The 22,420-nt window shown below is 44.0% G+C and overlaps 1 protein-coding gene across 9 annotated transcripts in view; it reads right to left on the bottom strand.

Moving 5' to 3' along the window:
* Positions 1 to 22,420, bottom strand: part of LOC311002763 (shisa family member 6) — a gene marked incomplete at both ends in the record, with an annotated part of 65,925 nt that overhangs the window by 33,138 nt on the left and 10,367 nt on the right. For all 9 annotated transcript variants that reach the window (XM_083994249.1, XM_083994243.1, XM_083994244.1 and 6 more), the window contains one exon: positions 21,601 to 21,702. In XM_083994249.1, coding sequence (XP_083850375.1) covers positions 21,601 to 21,702 — 102 coding nt within the window. The remainder of the gene's footprint in view (positions 1 to 21,600; positions 21,703 to 22,420) is intronic.

Raw genomic sequence — 22,420 nt, 5'->3', positions numbered from 1 at the left:
ACAAACAGGATTAGCCTACAAAACTCGGATGGGTTTTATGGACGCACTCCCCTGGGATGGTTCCTATTGTATCCTGGATTATCATATGTATTGTCTTAGTCCACCTCCGTCTTCTTTTGTTCAGCATTTAGCTTTAATTATCATGCATTTGAATTCAAATCCAGTTTACACTGTTGTCTCCCGAGCAACACAAACTTTGTTGGGAAGCGGTGACTCATTTCCAAAACAAGAACAAAGTCGAAACTATAGTTTTGCGGAAATGAATTCATTCTTTCCTTCAGATGTGCTGTCAGGTAATTGGTTGAAGCTCCTGTTAAACGATCAGCGAGCTACATGACAGACTGGAGAGTTCGAGTCTCAGTCGGAGGCAGGGGGGGCGTCTGACAGAGGCTTCCTCCCATCTAATTAAGCAGTAACCCTCACTGAGAGAACAGCACAACGAGCCGAGAGGAAAATCTATAGAATTCATTTCCAGAGATTCAGCAGCAATTTGTTCCACAGTTACACATATTGCATTCATTAGATCTACAAAAACATAACTCATCTTCTGAATTCATTACAGGGGTGAGAGACACCTCTTGACATTGTTGGTTTTTCTGCTTTGCTGAAAAGTCTGACCGTCCTCTGTGCTCTCCACTCGAGCTATGCCTTGATGTTTTTTCGGCTCTCGGCTTTGATTTACTCTTGAACTTGCAAATGCTGCAGCTGCTGGTGCAAATATTTTTTTGGAAACCTGTTGAGACTGCATGATGGAGAGGAGGGCAGGGAGGCCAGTCTGCAGATTGCAAGGTGATGGGACCCAGGACTCCTGTGGTTGGAAAGGGTGGGACGCTGAACCCCCCCTTGCCCTCGCTGTGTGAATTTACATCTGCACAGCCAAACTCTGCAGCACAAACACTTGCATATGCCAGATTTCTAAAGACGGGCCATGGAAAGTGTTGTGGGGCTCTGGGCTCCAGACAAACTTTTTTTAATAGGAGCACAGTGCTCCCCTAACTTAAAATGTTAGGAGCGCAAGCAGAAAATTTAGGGGCGCACACCGTAAATTGACTTGCAAAGCAAATATTTACATTTCTCTTATTATTCACCTCATCATCCTCAAACATTGGCCTGCCACTTGTAATGACAGATTCCAGATTATTTGAGTCCTACCTTCCAGGTTTCACTTGTGTTAAAGGGGACATATTATGGAAATATCACTTTTTGAAGGCTCTTTATATTTGGGTGTTTGTCTTGCCTTCCGGTCCCCAAAATGTGAGAATTGACAAAGAAATCTGTAATTTTCAGGCTCTCAAGGTTGAAATCCATGTGCAGTTCTCTTCTCCTCCTCCACCTCCTCTGAATTTGCATAACCCCACCCCTACCTGGACCGGTAGAAGGGGTGGGGCGGGGGAAGCAGTGGTTCATTTGCATTTAAAGGGACAGGCACTGAAACCAGCCGTTCTAAACAGGGCTGTTTTGAGAGGATGAAAAGAGACATGTCTTTAAGACACCTGGGAACAACATATACTTTCCACATATACCCCCTTATATGTGGAAAGGGGGTATGTCTCCTTTAAAAGAAAATGAGCAAATTTACTGGTTGCACATGTGCAAGAAGATGAAAAATTGACTTGCACCGACTCAAATTTTAGAGGCAAAATGCCCCTGTAAGGGCAGTCTGGAGCCCTGGGGTTTGATTAGCTGAGAACGCCTGTGTGGGTTTTGTTTGGGGGCGAAACTCATCCAACTCTCTGACAAACAGTTAACGGGTGGTGTGCAAGCAAGCCGCCGCCGCCATTACTCTGTTGATATCATGTGGGGAAACAAATTGAAAGATGACTGAAGTGGAAAATGGCTGTTAGTGTATTGTAACTCTGTATAAACTGGTGAAGCATTGTAATTATGCACCAAACATTTACCCAGGGAAAAACGGCTGCAGGAAGCACGCAACACAAACGTGTCAATAGATGAAATACAATGGGTGTGTGTTTAATTATTACAATCTGCAGCTCTGAAGCCAACGTGCTCCCTCCGCCTTTGACAAAGCTTCATATTTCATGTTGGCATGCATTTCAGTCAAATGAGAGCGAGTCAGGTTGATAGATCGAGGGTCTGCGGAGATGATGCATTTCCCCCGTGATTGCTTTCATAGCCATTACTCACAGCACAGGGTGATTAGTAGGCAGGCGGCTGACACCTCTGCCTGCGCCTGTGCGACGGAGCCGTCTCATAGGAGGGTCCGGTTACCTCTGCCACAACACTGATCTTTGATTGTCGGGCTCAATCAATGGGCCAAAATAATGGATTACGTGCGTTCCTATCAATCAGCCTGCCAGGGGCGAAGGAAGTCGTGAAGGACGGACGGCAGCCGAGCTATTTATGAAAGACGCTGGATGACTTTTAGAAATATCACTCAAATTCTGTCTCCTGTCATTGTGTTACCTGACAGAGGTATTTTGGGAGGAATACGTCTGTGCCGTCCTTGGCCGGTCTCTGCATGTATAAAGAGGGAGGGCAGCAGTGACAAAGTGTTGGCTCCACCCTCTGACTGAGGAATCATCCACTGACGTTAGGCCTTCTTACACACAGGGTATCACAACAGTCTTCAGACCCGTTCACATGTTGCAGGGGAAATTAAACCCTGTTAATATTAATGTTAAAAATATCATAGAAATACGTAACTCTTGAAATTAAGCTCAGGTTCCTCCATTATCATCTCTGTAATGTCTCTCCACCTTGACTGGAACCTATGGTAAACCCAGGTGACTGGACACATACCTGTTTGTATAAGATCTCACAGCTGACAGTGCAGATCAGTGCATATTATTCATGAAAGAAAATTAGGATAATCAAAATGCAGAAAATAAATAAAAATTCTGAATGTATTCTTTTTAAAATTCATAAATGCAGACAGAAATAAATCAGCAAATGAATGCAAATGCTAATGTTTTGATATTCAGTCATATTCTGGTTATTTTTTCATGATATTTACTTTTTTTTTTTTTTAACAGATGTGGTGTGGCCTAAAGAGGCTCAGCAACAGTTTGTGGGCAGTACTGTCACTGTCAAATATGACAAAACCACACCCACACATTAGTTTGAGTGTCACATAAATAAAGTGGAATATCTGAAGATATTTTTCAATTTTGATAGTTTCTTAATTAATCAAGAAGCCTAATTTTTAGAAGCTTTAATCGTAACCACTTACAAAGTCATTATTTACAGCTTAAAGGGGATATATTATGGAAATATCACTTTTTGAAGACTCTTTAACATATATCTGGGTGTTTTTCTTGCCTTAATTCTGCCCCCCCAAAAGTGAGAATTGACTGTAATTTTCAGGCTCCCTAGGTTGAAATCCACGTGCAGTTCTCTCTTTGAATTTGCATAATACCACCCCTACCTGGTACCAGTAGAAGGGGTGGGGCGGGGCAAGCAGTGGTTAATTTGCGTTTAAAGGGCCAGGCACTGAAACCAGCCGTTCTGAACAGGGCTGTTTTGAGGGGATGAAAAGAGCTGTTTTGTTTTATCCTTGGGGTATTTTGACCGAAGCATGTCACAGACATGTCTTTAAGACACCTAGGAACTATTTTAATTTGTGGAAAAGAGGCAGAATATGTCTCCTTTAAAAATACCAACCAATCAGCATAATGCAAACTCCTGCTCTGAGCAGCTTTAATGTCCTTGTATGTGGACAAATACATCTGCCCCAGTTGAACTGCACCCTCAAATTCAATTAGAACAAATTAATGTGTATTAGCGATGCTCTGTTAAATTATTAGAAGGGAGTTACTAAAAAGAGCACCCACACATAAAAACAATATTTTTTTGTATGAATATAACCTTGAGCTCTACTACCAGGAAAATGTGCAGCCTGTCAAACTGAGATTCATTGGGATGGAAAATGAAAATTCCTCAATTAGCGTCCTATAAATAGAACAAAGATGGCTGCCTGGGGTTACTGCGTTGGACGAGATGGTTCTCCATCTCAGCCACAGCGCCCTCGGTCAGTCCCATCGCTGCGGCGGCTCAAGCAAAATAACCAATTAAGACATTAAGTCTTTCACAAAACCCTAATTGTGCATTAATCACAATCAAACTGCATTCTGTGTCACAACAATACACACATGGATTCAGAGGACGTCTTTCTAGGCCTTTAATTAAAAGGCAAGACATAACATCAGCACGACCGTGACGCCACCAGGGTCTGTGGAATACGCTCTAGCTAAAAGGCTAATGAGCGAGCTAAAAGGCTTGAAGTCAATGAGCTGCCAGCATAGGAGATATCATCCTCTGGAAACACTTTACATTTTTTACTATATTTCCCAGGGGGCTTTGTGGCAGCTGCATGGCTGATTCCTCCTGGTTTAATTTAATATCTCTGTGCTTCTCCAGATTGCTGCGTCTGCCAGATAAACCACCATGGTCCAGAGAGAGAGAGAAAGAAGGGAGAGAGTGAGGCAGAGGGAGGAAGGGAAGAACAAGAAGTCAGATGGAGTTTTGGCCCAAATCTGGTCCTCTTGCGGTCCAGAGGATGGAACTGGATGGTTTCAAATCCCAGCGCTGCTCAGGTGGGTTTGAGCACTCAGAAGTAATTCTTAAGATAATTCAATTTAACTTGCAGCGAGCAAATATTAACTCACTCTTCTGTAAACATTTAATCCTCTCAGAACAGCTGATTCCCACTGATGAAAAGACCAAATACTAATTGCCAGAGATGACTAATTAATATTGGAGGTGATTAAAAATGTAAAAGTCACTTTCTGCCTGTATCATTTCCTAACCTCGCCTCCTGGCACAAAAGGAAAGATTTACTCTGTCATCCAGTGGGGTGGGACCAGCCACCATGTGACCACCCTCACCCTGAGAATGAAGACAGGCCTGTATTTTATTACCTCTGCTCAGATTGACTGCAAAAGAGTTCTGGTGCTGTTTAGACTGAACCTGATGCAGTATTGATGGCGCTGGTCTTCTTGCACAGACAGTGCCCGGAGAAGACGGATCAATGCCGCGTCAAGGGAATAGAGGCAGTTTAGTGAAGGGAGCACAAATGAAGGCGATTTACTTTGTGTGGTTTACACTGTACATGCTGGCCCGACCGTACGTTATCAGGAGGACAGAAACAGCCCCCACCCAGATGCCACCAGAGCAGACAGGATTGAGAATGCTTCTTTACATCCAAAACAAGTCACATCTCACATCAGCATCACGTCTTTCTCTCAGTGCCATCGCCGTCCGATTATTATAATTTAGAGACTTAGCGAGCAAACATGTTGCCTGGGTAGCGGGGTGTTGCAGCACGGATACAGGAGCAGTTTTTACACTAACACCTTGAGTGCTTCACTGCCTTTGCAGCCTTTGTGCTTCATTGCCCACGGCTGCAGGAGTCAACTCTCTCTGCAGGGTCCTTTTATGCTTTTCCGCCATCAACCACCTCGGAGGAAACAGTGGCTGGGTCTGAGACATGCACATTAATTTCTACCTAAAGGAGCTTATATTCAAAGGAGGGTTTCCATTAGATGATTTAATTGTAAATACAGATTTAGACCCTAGAAAATAAGGTTGAAGTGCCCTTAACTAATTGGCGCCCTGGGGTGTAGCTACACCAACTAACAGGATTTTGTTTAATTATGGCATTTGATCGGTCTGGCGCTGCCAGATGTGATGCTGCTGACGCCACTTTGCTGCCAAAACATGTTTTCAAAGTTGCAAGAAAATGTGATAAGAGATGTAATTTGGCACAACAGTTTAACGCTGCGTATACATACAGCGTGTTTAAATGACTGAGAATCCACCGGTGTTGGTTCAATGACAACATCACAGCCAGCCCTATAATCGTTAATGTCCCTAACTGACCACCATTGATCAGATGATTGCCACTTGATTCGGTTGGACTTTTCCCATTAGCCGTCACCCTTTCAAAATGGATTGGCTCAAACAGGTTCCATCAGCCTGCAGTGCTGCCAACTTTGCACATTGTTGATAGATTTAGAGATTTTTTTTGGCTGGACCGCGACAGCTGAGTGGGGCCTCTATTTACCTCAACTTTATGGTATAGGTGTGGTTTTGATGATGGATGGAATGAAAATAAAATAAAATGAAATGAAATAAAATAAAATAAAAAGATTGGCATTGGTAGCCAAGGAGGCACAACAAAGCTACCATTGCCACAGTTAGGCTGGCTACAGGGCAATATATTCATCCATTGAAGAATTGACAAACCTGTCAGATTCAGGAATACTTGGTTCTTATTGGCTAATAAGACACAAGTATTTCTGAATTTCTGATTCTACATAAAATAACCACACTGCTGCATATGTTCACTTACATAGTGACAGACACTGAAGGCTACAGCTCTGGCCAGCCAGTGCCCACTCTGCAGTCTATCATAGAGGGTGATGTAAAAGGCATGTTTAATCAAGCTGGAAAAAAGCCTGTTGGCCTGTTTTTAATCAGACGTTCACAGAGTATATTGATTTCTTAGCATAGCAGCATATAAAATTCATCTTTGCTGTATAGTAGTGTACAGTTTATTTCTCCATCCTCACACTGACCATCCTTGTATTCCCAGTCTGGAGCCTCAGAGACATCCCTGTCTTGGCCGTACCACTGTGTAGCGATCCGGGGGGATTTAGAGTTATGTGCAAAATAAAACAGACCAGCCACTACACAATATCTCCAAAGGAAGGGAGAGTGAGGGACTGAATTTCTTATGTTTTACGCCAGCATATGGATGTTTCAATTCTGCCATATGTGCCTGAGGGGAATTCTCCCTTGAGCTAGCTCTTCCTCTTTCTTCTGCCCCTCCTCAGGGATCTCTGCCCCCCTCCCTGTTCCTCCTCCACCACCACCACCACCACCACTCTTGTCATCCCAGGCACGCTAGCTGGGAGCCGTCTCTCTGCTGCGTCCTCCCCTGGCTTCTGTCACCAACCGCTGTCTGAGCGTCTCAGCTGAGTCCCTATCTCCCTGCAGCTCCTGCTAGCTCTGCAGTGCACTGTGCCAAATGTGAGGTAATTAAGACACAGAAAACTCCTCTGCTCAGTTGGGAAGAGGATTGAAAAGCTCATATCTGTCAGAAGCGGCAGCATGCGGCTAATTTTGCCTGATTTGAAAGTGCTTTGAGGGTGTGCCAATTACTATGTGCATATACTATAGGTAGCAGCATGTGTCCTGCGTGGCAGGGAGGCATAGTTTGAGGGAACAAAAAGTTTGTTTGCACCTTGATGGTGTTTCTCCTCTGACACAGAACCACTAGTCCACTATTTCCTGGTTACAGTAACATATGTATTTGTTTTTATTTTTATTTTTTATCAATCAAGATTTAAGATTTCTGTGCTGCATCACAGTAAGGAGTAAGGCCAGGATCACACAAGATGAGTCATGTGTTTTCATTTTGCAGCCATGTTACTGGGACACACTGCCTGCATGAGACACACACCTCTGACCATGTGGCTGCGTCATGTGACTGGGAGATTCAGCGTCTCACCTATTTTTCATATGTGACCTGTGTGAGCCCCAGTAGTAACAGTCAGGCGGAAAAAGCTGCTGATGTCATATTGACGTCATAGCAGCAACATTACAAAAAACGGACATCTTACATTTTAGTTGTGGAAAACAGAAATTAGAAATTTATATTTGAATGATTTTAGCAGCTGCATGTGGTGCTAATGTATCTTCATAATGCAGAAATCCAACATTCGTGTGACCTGCAGAACTCTGTTTGGAGAGAGCAGGGACAAAACTGCTGTCAAAATATGCGCATTTCTCCACAGCAGTTTGGTGGTGACATCAGCTGCCTCGCTCACGCACAGCAAGCAGTGTGTTGGGTGGGTCACTGCTTCACTAGAATTTCAGAAGCTTCTGTGTAGTGAAGGGTTTTCAACTCTGTTCAGAATACATAGAGAAATTCTTGAAATTCAAGAATTTAATGTGCAATAGTCTCAAATATATTACTCACCTTTTTCAAATGTATCTTTAGTGTAGCTTTTTACTTTTCCATTGACTTCCATTAATTTATTGGCAATAAACATACAAGCCTATGTCCTGCACCTTATTATTATTGAAAATTATGAATGGAAATAAATGGTAATCAATCATTGATGTACAAGAAAAGTCTGGACTACTTACAATAAAAATGCAATGGATGGATGGATGTAGCCTTTTTTCATGTAAACCAGGGCAGCCATCACTTTCAATATTTAGTCTTTTGTTGCTTTGCAATGTAAAACTGTGGTCTGGAACAAATTACCATTGACTTCAATTCATATTCACATAATATGAGTGTAAAGGAATGTTCCCTGGAATGTCTGAAAAAAATACATTAAAACTTTTGAATTTTTGAAAATTGTCACTAAATCAACACAAACTGGATCAGTCAGCACCAACTCGTATTTAAATGGTGCAATTTCTGTCAGAGGTTTTCAAAAATTTGTCTGATGAATCAGAAATGTGGTGAAGTGTTTATAAAAAGATACCTGGAATATCTGAATTTAAATGTGTAATTAAGGCCTGGATTTGAATATGTCACATCACAGCTATGAGAGGGAACCAGCTGATTCATATATTTATGATAGTGTAAAACAGATTTTTAAAGATATCATAAACTCTCTTCAGGGGAAATGAAACTGTAAGAGTGGATGTTAAGGGCCAAGTATGTGTGATTTGTCGAACATGACCTCTAACAACTGGTATAATCCTCTAATGTGAACTCCCAACTGCTGCTGTAATGTCAGTACATAACACCTCACAGGTTACATCATCTGTAGGATTCTTCCGGTTTATTCATAATGAAGTAGTGTGAGTGAGTCCCTCTGCTGTTCCTGTGTTTTCACACCCGTATCATATTCCCCTCCCAGCTTCACACAGCGGGGGGTTAACAGGCTGGCTCGATATATGTGAGAACACCTCTCTCCATCTGACACACTCCCTTCCCCCACCCCCTAATGGCCCCGGGGGGAAACTTCATTATTTATCGCTATTGAAGAGGTCTTTCAATTATAATACCCCACCCAGCTCCACATCCCACTCCTCCTGTCTGTTGCTCCACAGCCTGGGCTGCTAGATTGAATATTTGTATCCGTAGCCCCTTTCAGCCATAATTCCGCCATATGAGGAGTTCACAGGACCTGCACCACCAACACTGTGAGGGCAGTAAGATCAGTGGTGAGTAATGTAGGGCAGGGCAGTGGAGTCAGTGACAGCTCAGAGTGGCGGACCGGCCTGTACTCGAGGAGTGGCTCCTCTCAGCACGTCAAGATCCTCTCACGTCTCCCACGGTTTTTCAAATTGGAGCCAAAAAGTCAAACTTGACAAGGTGTTGATCTGGTGTCTCCGCGGCCCCGGGAAACGCCACCTGCTTTACGGAGCGGTGGGGGCATGCAACTTGTTAAATACTCTGCAAAGATGATGATGAAAAGGTTCAGTCGGCCCAGTTCAGCCGCCTGGATCGTCACCGCGCTGATTCAGGATTGTTTGTCATCTGCGAGCGCCGGATGAGTAAATTGTTTAACCTTCCTCTTGTGTTGGGGTCGCCACTGACCTGTTTTTAAGTTTTTAATGCATAAAAGTACCATATAAATGTGTTTATTGCATCAAGGCTTTTTGACTTTGTCAGGAACCTCTATTTAAACAAAATAAAACCTTTTTTTCACAAAATTCTAAAATGCTCTGGTTAAAATTATGACATGTGTTGTGAGGGTTGGTTTTGACCCTGTTATAACGATAAGAACAATAATGAGAGTTTAAACTGCAATCATAAGTGTAAAACCAACCTTTTCATGGATAAGGAGCCTAACAATGTAACCAAGAGGTGAGAAACTAATGGGATGATGATTTTGGTGTATTTTACAGCTGATTTAAGACTCGGGTCAAAACCGACCCCTACACAAGAGATGGTAGCAGAAAGCTAACAAGACGAAGGTTAATGTTAACTGACAATGATCACTGATTATCACAGCAACAGGAACCATTCATCCACCTCTGCAATCAGGCCAGGGCTGCTTGGCCTGAGGGGTGAGGAGGGGGTGAGGGGGTGAGGCATGTTTTTCTATTCAGGGAAGGAAAACGCTGGTTTTTGGTTAGGGTAATTGTAAACGGTAACTCTTGCTAGAGACAGATTCAACTTAAAACAGTGAATGTGAATCTTCATTAAAAAACACCTTCTCCTCCCCAGCTGACTGACTAACTCTTAACATTTGGCCGCAAATCGATGAGAAAAACAAGAAAGAACGACAGAGCGAATTAACACCGAACTCGGAAACACGCATTCCCCTTTTGCCTTTTCAATATTTCATACGATGGAAATGGATTTGGAGATGGATCCCGACCCTGAGCTGATAAATTTTAATCTGATCCCTCCCATGCATCAGTATTTGCACAATGCAACTGGCAGCCGTAGCTTGTGTGCACTGAATGGCAAGGTTAGCATTCAAATTCTGCACAGAACACCCCCCCCCCCCCCCCCCCCCCCCCCCCCACACACACACACACACACACCACCACCAGCAGCAGCAGCAGCAGTACACCACCGCTCCTCACAAACGACAAAAGACAATCATTCCATTTGTTTTCCCACACAATAGCCTCTGGATAATAGTAGAGGGGGTAGAGGGGGGGTGGATGGAATGGAATGGAAAGGAAAGGAAAGGAAAAAAGAAAAAAAAAAAAGCGACCAAGTTATCTTCCTCTCCCAGTCTCTGTCTCTTCATTATGAATAATAGATTACAGATGAGAGCGGGAGTTTGCCTTGCAGGGAGGTGGCTATAAAGCTGCTTGAGGTCAACGCGGCAGAGCCCAGATCAGTCCTGAGCGGGGCCTATATCTGAGACACTGGGAGAAGTATCCTCACAGCACCCACAGCATGACTATTTATAACGGCTGTTTTATCACTCAAAATCGCTCCGAAGGACGCGACAGTCAATACTCAATGTCAGGCTCCTCGATATGATGAACAGCTTGGGCCGGCTGTTTTCCGCCGCTTCCCTCGCTGAATATTTGGTAACCCCCCACCACCGTCCGCACGCCGACGTCTCCGCTGTCGTGCTCTTAACACATTTCACTGGAGATCCCAGTTTGGTGGAGGAGCGACAATGCCTGATTACCAGGTCAGAGGTATTCAGAGTAAAACAAAATGCCAAACAACCGCCACTGTGTAATTTAATAAATGTAATCAGGGCTGAGAGGCATTTTACACAGCGAGGCTTGAAAGAAAAAAAAAAAAAAAGGCTGTTTGATTCAAAGGCTCAACACTGTCCTTTTAGCAGTGGATTAACAGCTCTCAGATCTGCGCCCATGTCTCTAATGAGAGAGGGTGTTCGCTGCTCACGCTCAGTCATAAAAAATCAATTAAAACTAAACATTGGATTCAATTCCCATCGTGCATGTGAAGAAGAAGACCAAGAAGGGGGGGAAAAGGAGAAGCTTGAAAATTCAAAGACTGGGACCAGACCCAAAGTACAATTCAACTGCTCGTGCCAGCCTCTTCTCATCTCCTTCGCAAGGGAAAGGGTATTTGGGGCAAAGGTCACAAGTTCATTCCATTTCCGAGCAGGCCGCGGCATTTTAAGTCATCTTATCTGAGAGGGACTCGCAGAAGAGGAGGGTGAAGGTGTGGATCTAAAGCCGGTAAATGTTCTTTTCATTAGGGAGTTGCTCCCCCGGGGCGAAGAGCAGCAGGACGGACACTCGGCTTTCCAGACTCAACTTTAAATGATGATAAATACGCTCTTGTAAAGATTTGTTAACGTTCCACTTGTATAATTTGACTCTAAAGAAAAGTCCTATTAAATCTAACATATTATACTTTCATTAAACATAATATGAAACTCCTGAGCTTGCTGAATAAACTTAAGCCGTGGAGGCAATCTGCAGATGTGATGCTTCAGCACATGGCGGATTCCAGATTCATCGGGCGTGCTCGCCTCCGCTCGGCTTTTATTTGTGTACGGGACCCCGTTGATCAAAGATGATGAATAACGAATCTAAAAGGAGGAAAATTAGCATGAAAAAGTCCTCGCGTTCCAACTGATGCATAAAATATCTGCACTTACTTTAATGAGCGGCGATAAAAGTTGCCGCGGCGCGTGGTGGGCAGCGCCGGTGATTGATGCGGCGCATTAAGAGTTCGCTACAGTGCCCGAGCAAACATCACAGCAGCCTTGTCGAGCCCATTGTCCCCGGCCACCTGCCTGCAAGGACTCTCTATCTCCTCTCCTGCCGTTTTACCTGCCAAACCCTCCAAATCCCCTCACTCGTTTAGCTCGCTCACTTCTCCTCCACTCAGATATTCCGTCTGCTCTACATTTTCTTGCATATTCCCCTTCTCCTGTTCCTCTCCGAGATAAAAGCCTCCTTTCTCTCCCCCCTGCAGCATACCTCGCCGCCAGACAAATAGCTCCACTTGTTTCAAAGTGGCCACAACAGAAGGACAATGATAAGAGAGCTGTCTCCCAACTGTCATTTCCTCTGTCTGCCCCCGCATCTCACATCGCTGTAATTGACTGCAGTGTATCTTGGAAGTGCTATTGTTCCTCAGGATACCCGAGAGTCTTGTCAGGAATGGTAGGGCGGCTTGTCATTCACTGACCTCCACATATTTGCACTCCGGTGGTGTTTTCTGTTAAAAAAAAAAAAAATGCTACAAGGTGTTTTTTTGTTGTTGTTGTTGCATGTGTTAATTTCTCAATAACAAGAAGAGAATCATTAATTCAGTCCTTGGCTAAAAGGACACAAGGAGGAGGATCGCTGTGTGAGCTGTGTAAATGAGGGAGAGGAAAAACTGCAGTTAAGTGTGAGTGTGGCTGAAAGGCTCAGAAAGTCGCTCTCTACCCCGCTCCTCTTTGGTGCTGCGGCAGCTCAAAGTGAATGATAAAACACTAACACTGTCCTCCTTCACCCAGCAACATCCAGTTAACCCCTCGTCGAGCAGCTTCCCCCAGCAGAGAGCAGGTACAGGATGGAGACGTCCTATCAGCCCTCTGCATCGTATGGAAGAGGAATTGGTCTTGATCTCTCTCTCTCTCTCTCTCTCTCTCTCTCTCTCTCTCTCTCTCTCTCTGCTAATGAGTGCGATGGCCCCGGCCCCCACTGTCCCTGGGACCTTATTAACACTTTCTTAATGGTTATTCTGCATAGTGCTTAGCCAGCAGGTCAGCCGTGCCACCTCCCCTGAACCTGAACATTGGGTCTGAATGAGGCAGGTACGCCGCGTCCAATAGGAGGGCGCTGTCAATCAAACAGAGCCCTCCGAGCGAGACCGGAGCAGCCTGGCTGGGTTTTCAGCCCTCTAAAACTGATTTTGGGCCAGAGATTGGTCCCTGCAGTGGGACCAGCTTTCAGAGTGTTTAAAGTGGAAGTTCTGTCAGCGAAAAGAAGAAAGAAATCTTTGGTATCAGAGCAGCCAGTGATGTGAAGCCTGTTTTCTTATGGGAGACTTTTGAAGGACTGTTAAGACGTGTTAGATGACAGTCACATGATCCAAGTAATGGGAGGTTAGACTTCAAATGTTGGCCAGACTTCTTCTGCATTAAAAGAGCATGACTGACATGGAATTTACTTCCTGTTTTTAATTAAGGTACAGAGAAAAAGATACATCTAAGAAATGATGTTTGAAAGCCACGTATAAATATCCCTCTCAAGGATTTTATCTATATGGATAAATCCAGGTTGTATAGAGTGAGTCAGTGCCATAAAAATAATAAATCTGGAAAAGAATAAGATAATAAAAGTGGAAATATTAAAGCTTTGGCACAAAATACTGTTTGGCAGTACGAAAAGCACCTATGGCCAATGGCAGTGTATTCAAATCACAGCGGCTGCGATATTTTTCATTAAGGTCAAATGTGTCATAACAGACCATAAATTAAGCATTGTGTTGCCATAGAGATGGCCCCAGCCCACAGGTCATATTCTCCAGATGATTGTTTGGTACAAAAGATCACGCCATCATCATTCAAATGAAATCAGTGTTCACATTAGACCTGAAGATACATTGACTTAGTTTGCATTCTTAAAAAGTTCTACTTTTAACAGACAGTATCACTCACTGTGACCTCAGGTACACCAGGCAAGCCAAGGTTAGAGGGGAGCATGAACTGTTAGGTTACAGTCAGCACTAATTACAGTGCACTTCAGCTTTGTAGCACTAACTCTAGTTCAACAACCTTCATTTCAGTCAGAAAACTCACGATTCAAATGCTTATAACTGATCAAAAAATGTGCCATTACTCGACTCAAGCAGTAGGTTGGGATTATGGTTAGGGGGTTGACATATTTGAGTATTTTATAAAAAAGTCATGAAATAGTTACTCAATTAACAAGGAACAAGGAACTATAACTGTTTACAATTTAAAGGAGACATATTATGCCCCCTGCCCGAAAATTAAAATATTTCCCAGGTGTCTTAAAAACATGTCTGTTTCAGTCAAAATACCCCAAGGATCAAACATCACAACACTTTTTTAATCCTCTCAAAACAGCCCTGTTCAGAAGGGCTGGTTTCAGTGTCTGTCACTTTAAATGCAAATGAACCACTGCTTGCCCCGCCCCACCCCTTCTACTGGTACCAGGTAAAACAAAAAAAGTCTGTACAGATTTCTTTGTCAATTCTCACATTTTGGGAGTGGGAAGGCAAGCCAACCACTCAAATATATGTTAAAGAGCCTTCAAAAAGTGATATTTCCATAATATGTCCCCTTTAAAGTAAGCCCAACTCATATGTTAACCTCCTGCAGCCAGCAGGTGGATGCTGGGCTGGAGGTGGGGCTGAAACACTAGGCAGTGTACACAGGGCAGTGTGTATGATTGAGTGAGGCAGGTCACATGAGTGCAGTGCAAGTTTCCTTCCTGAAGTAGCTTGCAGGCTTCGCTCCATATGTCATATGACCCCGTCTGCCCACACTCTCCTATGTTGTTGTGTACAGAGAAGTGTAGAAAGGTCACATTGTCTCACTCAGAGCCCCGCAGACTGACTGAAGGTTGAAGTGAGTGACACTTCCACACTTTGATTTGCCAGAAAATGTGAGTTTTTGCATCAGAAATAAAATTTTCCGTTCCTTTCTTCGCGATGACGATGACGATGTGTCGGCACTTATTCACAGCCTCCGTATGAATCAGTTCCTGTCGGAGCTTGTTTTTTTTTTTGTTTTTTTCCGCCTGCATACCTTAAACAACACCGAAGGTTTTTCACGGGCGGATGTTTTCATCTTCTGCCTCATCAGCCTGGAGTGTTGATTACATGGGCTGGAAATGATGATACTGCCTGTGGGCTTGTTGTTCCATGGCATCTGATTCATTGGGAGGAACAGGAGATGACTGTTTCACAATCAGAGGGAAGAAGTGAGATGCAGAGCGAGGGGCCTTTTTATACCCTGTCATCTCAAACTCCTCACAAAAGGTAAACAAAGAGGCCAAATTAGAGGCAAACAGCTGTTGGTGCGTAACAGCAGAGCTAAATGATCGGTGTACGCTTTGTTAGATTCTTTCTCCTTCCCCCTCCGCGGTCCCAGCGGCCTCTTAGCGCTGCTCCGTCGTACTGTACAGCTCGCTACACGAGGAGCACGGCAATTAGTGGCTCTTGCACTCGTTAATGTGCTGAAACTGCGCTGTAAATAAAAGTTCTGCGATAGCAACCCCCTCACCCCCTCTTCCTCCAACTAATTCTGCCGCTGCATCTCCATATCCACCATTCCAGACACATCATATTTATAAAAAAAAACAATAATTGTCCGCCATGAAAACCAATTTGACTTCCTCGCGCAGGGCGGAATTAAAAGTTGGAGCTTAGAAAAGGTAATGAAGTATGGCACGCGCTTAAGTCAAGGATGGAGGCTTTGTCTGAAGTAATCACTTCTCCGGATGCTGTGGCTTTGGCCGCGTTTCATATCAACAAGACTGACATATGGAAAAATAATTAAAATGGACGCATTCAACCAATAACAGCTGGCGAGCTGCATTTTTTAATACGCTATCAAATTTGCATGCTCGCTGTCAATCCGCTCTCCTGTCTGGAGCGGAAAAGTCCAATCAATCAAGGTGTTGGAGTTGTAATCCCGATACAGCAGCGGAGGTGGATGGATCCTCAACCCCACACACACACTCCTCCTCAACACACTCCTCTGACAGTGATTTACAGTGCAGAGTTTTAGTCTGTGACAGTGAATGAGCAGGAGAGTCCACCGCAGCTCCTCTGTGACAGGAACAATTAATATAAAGCTGCGATTGGCTACAGGAGGATGTGGTGTAGCGTTGCATCACCGCTGCCCGCAAACAAGGCGAAGCCTGGTCGCCGCCCGCTCCCTCTTATCTATCTTTTGAGATTATGTGTCCAGAAAAAAAACTTTTATACAATTACTGGCGACTCTGAAGCTTCAAACTGAGTTCTGCAGTTTTTACACCCAAGGCAGTGTTAACAGTGCAGTCCCATCTGACAGCAGCACATACACATACAACAGATCAGTGAGCATCCTCATTAGTTTGGCTCAGTTTGACAGAAGCCTCAACCTCGCTGCCTCCTAATTTTGGACAAGAGGACAACAGAAAGCACAGGAGAGAGGGAATGTGCGAGGCGGAGACAGATGGCTGAGGGGACAGGAGCAAGGTAAGCAGCTGTGCATGCTAAATAAAGTTTAGCATTACTAAAAGATTGTCACTCAGGGAAAACAGGAGGCGAGAGTTCAAAATAAATTGGAGGAATTTTGAAAAACATCAAAGAACCGGTGTGTTAATTCTTCCATAAAAAGAAAATGCAAAGGAGAAAATAAAGGATTCTTTCAGAATCCCCAAACTAAACCATCACCGCATAGACAGACTTAAGACTTTGAGCAAAGGGAGCTCATGCAGGGAACAGATGGCCACCCACCCTCACACTACACCTGACTCCATACAGCAGCAGCAGAATTCAGAGGGAGTCATGAAATTGCGAAAAATGAAATGTTCCAACACAGAAAAGCTCTCGACTGCTGGTGGTTGGACTGTCGGGACAGAAAAATGTCACAGTGCTCTTCTCCCTCTGAGGAGACACCAGCGCTCTATAAGCTGGTGTGAAGTTCACAACAGAGACACCGTGATGGGTGTGAATGGAGGGGAGGTCTCGGTGTCCATTTGTGTCTCTTGCTCCCCATCTATTTGATCGTTCAGCTCAGCTACAGCAGAAAGTAACTGGTTCACACCTATCACCTGATGATGATCTGTTCTCTAACAGCTACAACTGCACAAAGAAGATCAACAACAGTCTTTTACATGTGACATTATATTTATATGATATGTTAAATGGATTTGCACTCTAATCTTTAGTCTTTACACGTCACATTCACCCATTCACACACATTAGCTTGAAATGACTGATGGAAGTGTCTAGCCACCCACTTGTATGTTTTGTCAGTTCATACATGTTCTCATCACATGATAAGTGCCCAGAAATCAGATGTGAGGCTGTTTTGTCACATCCATCCGGAGGTGTTCGGTGGTCGAATGGTTCATGTTGGCAATGCCCAATGTGCTGATTACCGGCTCGATTCCCAACTGTGCCGATCAGTTCTGCATGTCAGTCCCCCAGTCCGAGGGATTAGTCAATTAAAGGCATAAAAGTATCTTAAAATGAAAATCACATCCATCCATCCCCATATACAAATGTGATGTGTTTCTGATATTAATATAGTATAGGTTACCCTAATTATTGAATATACAGTATTCATAACAGAAATCCTCTTGTATATGACATGGTTTTGATTAATCTGGGTTTCATCTCGAGGCTTCCATATGTCTCATATGCGATAAAGATGTAAAACCAGTTTCACATTCACATTTATTTTTTTCAATGAGCTATTTCACTCGAACGTCCTCAACAATTCATCATCAGCTGCAGCTGTTGTTCACTGGAAACGCTGTGCAGCTTCTAAACACATTCAACACGATGAGGACTGTGAATGTGACATAAGTGCAGTCAGCCACTGTGTCATGTTGTGCTTCATACCTGTAAAGCACAGTACTTTATGTACTATTTACTCAATATACTATTTATGCATTGTACTGTATGCTACCTGTCATAGTGTGGTCTCCTGCAGTTTGTTGGAAAAACAAATGGAATGACGTAAGTACTGTATGTCCAGAGGTAACTTTAGAACGACATCATAAATTATATGCTTTCATCTAGATTCTTATATTAAACTGTCTATTTGTCTTGGAAATAATTCACAACAGTCCTTTATTGCTGAAACAGCCGATCTGTAGCTCAGTATATTACACAGTGAGTGTAAGTACACAGATGTTCAGTGTTTGCAAAATGTAGTGCCAATGGAGGGAGTTGTTTTAAAGGGGACATATTATGGAAATATCACTTTTTGAAGACTCTTTAACATATATCTGGGTGTTTGTCTTGCCTTTAAGCCCCAAAATGTGAGAATTGACAAAAAAAATCTGTAAATGTCAGTTTCCTGAGGTTGAAATCCATGTGGTTTTACGAGTTGTTCCCTTTGTTGTCTACCAATGATGTAACTAGTTTTCGAATTTGCATAATACCACCCCTACCTGGTAACGGTAGAAGGGGTGGGGCAAGCAGCCGTTCTGAACAGGGCTGTTTTGAGAGGATGAAAAGAGCTGTGATGTTTGATCCTTGGGGTATTTTGACCAAAGCATGTCACAGACATGTCTTTAAGACACCTGGGAACTATTTTAATTTTCGGAAAAGGGGCAGAATATGTCTCCTTTAAAACAGGATGAAGTGGTGAAAATATTCCATACTTGTTCTTTAGGAGGGAGTTAGATTTTCTCTACATTGCCAGTGCTCTGGCCTCCTTCTCCAAACTGCCATCGTGCAAACCCAGACCTACTGCAGGGACATCATGTATGAGTACTGTACCATCATAACCCCACGTCATATAAACTTCTGAGTTGTGAACATCAGCTCAAGCTCAAAGGTTTTTATAGCGTAGTATGACACGGCAAAAGGTTTTGTGCAGATGATGCTTTGGTTTCTTAATACTTCACGAGAAGCGTCCATATCCCTGTGTGAATACACTCCATTTCCCTTAGCTGCTTCACAATAAAAGTCCTGTTTTAGTCTAGAATCAGGACGCTGCTAAAAACAATGTGGTGTAGCTACAAGAAGTTCATGTTGAGTTCATGGTGACTAAAAGGCTCATTCAGGGCGGGTGAGGGGAAGAGGGAGCTGAGGGTAAGGTTGCGCATCAAAAAAGGTAAATGACACCAGAGTAACTCCGAGTTCGGATTCAGTTTTGCGCCCGAGCTTTTGGGGTGTGTGGGGTAAGCGAAGCAACAAAAAAGCCCCCTCCTCCCCCGGTGCCTCGTGGCTGATCTTGTTTGGAATTCGGCACAGGGTTGTTTTGTACCCCGCCACACAGATGTGAAGCATCCAGCTGCTCTGACGCTCAGCAACAGCCCCTGACCTCACCTGTCCTCCCCCAAAGGCTGCACGGCAACACACACACACACACACACAACACGCACACACACATACACAGCTTGCCATATAATTAACAGCCGAACATACTTCCCGTCTGTATAATTAAGCACGGTAACAGGCGCCATGTTTATCCAAGCCAGAGGGCGACATCATGACTCCTAAGTGAAGGAAGAAAAAAAAAGCCTCATATAGACTAAAAAAGCAGCTGAGACGCAGAAGAAGACAACATCTGTTCCCAGATTCGTGTGGAAACCGTATTTTCCCACTGACTGACTGACCAGTGAATATTTATTTGCGCTGCTATTTCCCAGCATTGTTCCTCTCAGCCAGAGCAAACCAAGCTGTGCAAACCTCTTGGAAAAAAACAAAATAACGAAGCTCGCTGTGATTTAAATTCAACCCGACTGTTTACTCCCCTTAATGTGCCTCTATCTCATCACCGCAGGTTCACGACCGGCCCCACAGCTTCATCATCTCCGCTTTAAAAAATCCACGTGCATATTTTTTTTGTTGTTGTTGGATGAATTCAACCTCGGGTCAGGAGGCTGGATGGAGTGATTTAGTGAGTTTGTAAATCATTAAGGTAGAAAGATAAATGAGCGCGTGTTTGTCAGAAACACTGAGGACAGGAGCGATTTATTATCCTTCAATAAGTCAAGGAGAGAAGCGATATATCATGCGGCTGAAACTATTCTGCTTTTGTGCGCATGGAGAGTGCTTGTAAGAGAGCGGGGGAGGCTCGGTTAAACTGCTCATTTCCCTCCACCACCCTGAAGTGATTGTTCTCTAAAGATACGCCCAAGCAGCAACAGTATCTGAACCAAACTTCACACCGGAATTTCATTGATTTTAGGATCCAAACCGCAGTAATACCTGCCCGTGGGCACAAGACAGCCCAACAGATACGCCGGAGAAGAAGAAGAGGAAGAAGCGCTGTTAAACAACCCAGGCCCCCTGCGCAATGCTTCGCTCCTCTTCTTTTTCTATCTTTTTTTTTTTTTTCTCATCAGCAGACCTTCCCAATCTGTCACGTTTCATTTGTTGTTTTTGCAGCAGAGGAATCAAAGGCTGCGAGAAAAAACAGATTCGACTGCACAGATGCCGAACACTAAACCGTACCCCATGCTGTTGTTGTGACAGATATATAGCCCCAAATGGTGCTGTGATATTTGTACAGAGGAGAAAATCTATTTAAAAGAATCAGGATTCATAAAACCTAGTAATCCCCCCCCCCCTCCCCTCCCTTATCTCTTGTGGAGATCATCAGAAGTGTGTTTTTTTTTTCTTCTTTTTTTTTCTAGCTGCATATAAATGCCATTGTGAGACCTCCTCTGGGGATGAAAACAAACGAAGCAAAAAGCGAAGAGAAAAACAGCTAATTTCATGTAAACAAATACGACGGTTCCTCATTAGAAATAAGAACGAAGAGAAGCTTCCAGGCTCCTGCGGCTTCGGCGCGCTTGGAGGGCGAAGCCGCGGCGCCGCGTTGAGACAGGATAGGAAGCCGGGCAACACACGAGAGTGACTCGGAGCAGTATTTATTAAAGCAAGGACAGGTCATCAGCTGCTGTAATTAGGATAATGAAGAGGAAATTCCGCAGTCTCTGCAATGGAACCACGCAGCGCTGGAACCACTTTACATTTACACTGTGTTTCACTGGAGGGTCAGCCGGCGAGAAGCACTGTGAGCTTTCCCCACATTCACTTGAACATTCAAAAGCAGCGTCTGTGAAGGAGGCGGCCTCACAACCCCCCCCACACAAGGTAACACAAACACAAACACACATACACACACTAGGTCTGATTTGTGGAGCCCAAATGGATGGAAATAAATCACCAGAGCTTGGCCAACATGGCTGCATACTAATCAATGTATTACCCATGGGAAAACTCTGGCCCCAGCTAATGACTGTGTTTGTGTGTGCGAGTCTTGCGGATATGTTTGGGGAGTCAGCGCCGGCCATCAGCAGCGCTCCGGGAGAATTGTTCAGGACAGAAATTGAATCTGGAAACTTTTCACCTCTGCCTGCGTCTGGTTGTTGATCACAAGTGTTGGAGCATTGAGACGTGACACGGCCGGGGGTTTAGAATTCAGCGGGTGAACAACGCGGCGTCGGCTGATAAGAGGAGTTCATTCAATCTCCTGTGTGACAAAGGAGGAGAGAAGAAAGAAGAAGGAGAGAACGGGTTCTTTTTACCTTTGGGATGGCCTCGGCCCAGAGTCACAAAGCCGGACGAGATGAAGTTGTGGATGTCGGCTCCTCCGCTGCTCCGCACGCTCTCCTTTCCATAGTGGAGACCTGGTCACACACACACACAGGTACACACAGTGTTAGTTATCTTGCTCAATTTAGCATTTAGCATTAGCAACACAGCTAAAACAAGAAACCAGAACTAGTTGAGTCTTCTGTGACTGTAGAGATGCCCTGTCTGGGCAGATGCTGTCATAGTGATGTCATGAGAGTCATTTCAGCTTAAAGGGATAGTTCAACATTTTGGCAAATTGGCCCATTGCCATAATCCCTATAGTCATAGCAGTAGGTTTGTTACCTTTAATTGTCGGTGAAAGTTATTTTTAGAACGGCGGAGCAGAGCCGTGAGCTGCTCAGAGCTACGCTATGGAGGCTCATGAGATTTCTTGGTTTCCCTCATCAAACTCATCAAATACACAATCTAACAACTCCAAAACGCTCTGGTGGACAAGTTGTGACCTGCACATTCACCACGCTATGATATCATAACAGAACGTTACGAGACAGAGTTGGTTTCGAGGCAAATGCATCTCATAGCGTGGTGAATGTGCAGGTCACAACTTGTCAACAAGAGCGTTTTGGAGTTGTTGGATTGTGTATTTGATGGCTGGGGAGATCCACTGTTTAGGGTTGGGTTTTCTTTTAAAGACATGACACAGGTATGTCAGATTGTTTTAATTTTATATCATTTAAGTTTCACTCAGATTAAAAGTGTGTGAGTGTCCTGGTTGAGATTGTCAGCAATGTGTAATTCTAATATTTATTT

The sequence above is a fragment of the Trachurus trachurus genome, assembly GCF_905171665.1.
Source record: "Trachurus trachurus genome assembly, chromosome: 19".
Classification (NCBI taxonomy): Eukaryota; Metazoa; Chordata; class Actinopteri; order Carangiformes; family Carangidae; genus Trachurus; species Trachurus trachurus.
Note: the sequence above shows the minus strand (reverse complement) of the source record. Positions and strands in the feature narration are given on the sequence as shown.